Source organism: Taurulus bubalis (assembly GCF_910589615.1).
Source record: "Taurulus bubalis genome assembly, chromosome: 17".
Classification (NCBI taxonomy): domain Eukaryota; kingdom Metazoa; phylum Chordata; class Actinopteri; order Perciformes; family Cottidae; genus Taurulus; species Taurulus bubalis.
The window spans coordinates 23,185,542-23,188,041 of NC_136605.1; the positions used below are offsets into that span (position 1 = coordinate 23,185,542).

The following is a 2,500-nucleotide window of genomic DNA, read 5'->3' on the forward strand; positions in this document are numbered from 1 at the left end:
TATATATAATACATTACATTATATATATATAATATAATACATTACATATATATAATACATTACATTATATATATAATACATTACATTATATATATATATAATACATTATATATAATACATTACATTATATATATATAATACATTACATTATATATATAATACATTACATTATATATAATACATTACATTATATATAATACATTACACTATATATAATACATTACATTATATATATATATATAATACATTACATTATATATATATAATATAATACATTACATATATATAATACATTACATTATATATATAATACATTACATTATATATATATATAATACATTACATTATATATATATATAATACATTACATTATATATAATACATTACATTATATATATAATACATTACATTATATATATAATACATTACATTATATATATATATAATACATTACATTATATATAATACATTACATTATGTATATATAATACATTACATTATATATATAATACATTACATTATATATATATATATAATACATTACATTATATATATATAATACATTACATTATATATATATATAATACATTACATTACATTATATATATAATACATTACATTATATATATAATACATTACATTATACATATAATGTAGTGTATTATATATATATATATATATAAATAATACATAACATTATATACATATGATGTAATACATAAATAATATAACATACATATGATGTAATAAATAAATAACAGAATAAACATATCATGTGATGCTGCTAGACATACATAAATAACATAATAAACACATATTTCTGCCCTTCTTTTGACATTAAAATATTCAAAGAAAATGAATAAATACTCTTTTACAAAAGAAGCAGAACAACTTTGGTCTGTTTTCATTTCCTCTTGCAGACCTTTACTAACTTTAATCATCACGACAAAAACTGAGAAACCTCACCTGAAATATAAAGAACAGAACGATGATGACGTTACATAACTGTGATTCATGTGCAGTCCTGTGTTTGGATTCATGTACCAAATATGTATTTTAAATTTGATGAATAACATTTAAAAGGGGAGCCATTACTCTTTGGGGACAAATAATAAATAGAACAATTTTAGTCAGAAAAAAACAGAAAACAGCCATCAGGTTCACATTTAATAATCATATAATAATCATATAATAACCCTTCCTACAGACGGACACACCAGAAGAAAGCGATAGTTCACCCTCTCAGAGGAAAACTGCCCTGTGGTATTTTTATCTTCAGGCCATAAAGGTTTCATAAGTCAGAACTGCACCAGAGTTGCAGCAGAGCAGCGAATATGAAGCCAGCAGAGCGGCAACGTTTCCCCACACAGTTCTCATCTTTCTTTAGAGCAGAAGCAGAACGCAGTCGCTGCTTCTGCTCCATCCCTCCATCTTCCCTCCATCTACCCTCCATCTTCCCTCCATCTTCCCTCCATCTACCCTCCATCTTCCCTCCATCTTCCCTCCATCTCTAATCCTCCATCTTCCCTCCATCTACCCTCCATCTCTAATCCTCCATCTTCCCTCCATCTACCCTCCATCTTCCCTCCATCTTCCCTCCATCTCTAATCCTCCATCTTCCCTCCATCTTCCCTCCATCTCTAATCCTCCATCTTCCCTCCATCTCTAATCCTCCATCTTCCCTCCATCTCCATCTCCCCTCCATCTTCCCTAGAGACATGTCTCTACATCTAGTATTCCTGTACTCTACTATTCCACAGTATTCCTGTACTCTACTATTCCACAGTATTCCTGGTGTCATGGAGGAAGTGAACTGATCAGAAAGGGGAAACCAAGAAAGGTAAAGAGACGCCCCCTGCAGGTCATTAGAGGAACATCTCACATAAACCCACACTCTACAGGAAGTACATACAAAATAAAAAGGTCATTATGCACTAAAATAATAACATAACACTTATTTTACTGCACATTTATTTACACTACTTTGAACTGCTTGCATCATTTACTTTATAATGATGCGTTATTCTATTGCCAAGTTCCATTTGCAGCGACAGCTGATGGAGTACATGCAGTACTGTTGTACTCTGCAGAACCCGTGTACCAAAGACTACTGTAGTACTCTGCGTACTGGTATCTAGTATTCTGAGGTAGAAGTGGTGTAATCACCTGGCTCCGTACACGTAGAAGCAGTAGATGTGGAAGGTGAGCAGGGCGACCATGTCCGACAGCAGCGAGAGGGCAAAGGTCAGGCCGAAGCAGGCCGACAGGCCGCCGTACCACAGGATGCGCTCCACGAAGGGGGCCAGCAGGTGGATGTAGCCTGAAGGAGACACGGCACACAGGGTCAGCTGGGAGCTGAGCTCTGACCTCTGACCTCTGAGCTCTGTTCTGTGTTCTCTGTTCTGTGTTCTGTGTTCTCTGTTCTCTGACCTCTGACCTCTGACCTCTGTTCTGTGTTCTCTGTTCTCTGTTCTGTGTTCTGTGTTCTCTGTTATGTGTT

At 33.3% G+C, this 2,500-nt stretch overlaps 1 protein-coding gene across 1 annotated transcript in view; it reads right to left on the bottom strand.

Moving 5' to 3' along the window:
* pigq (phosphatidylinositol glycan anchor biosynthesis, class Q) overlaps positions 1–2,500 on the bottom strand; it is a gene marked incomplete at its 5' end in the record, with an annotated part of 17,885 nt that overhangs the window by 4,859 nt on the left and 10,526 nt on the right. The window contains one exon of the mRNA XM_079233650.1: positions 2,167–2,320. Within this exon, the coding sequence (XP_079089776.1) occupies positions 2,167–2,320 (154 nt within the window). The remainder of the gene's footprint in view (positions 1–2,166; positions 2,321–2,500) is intronic.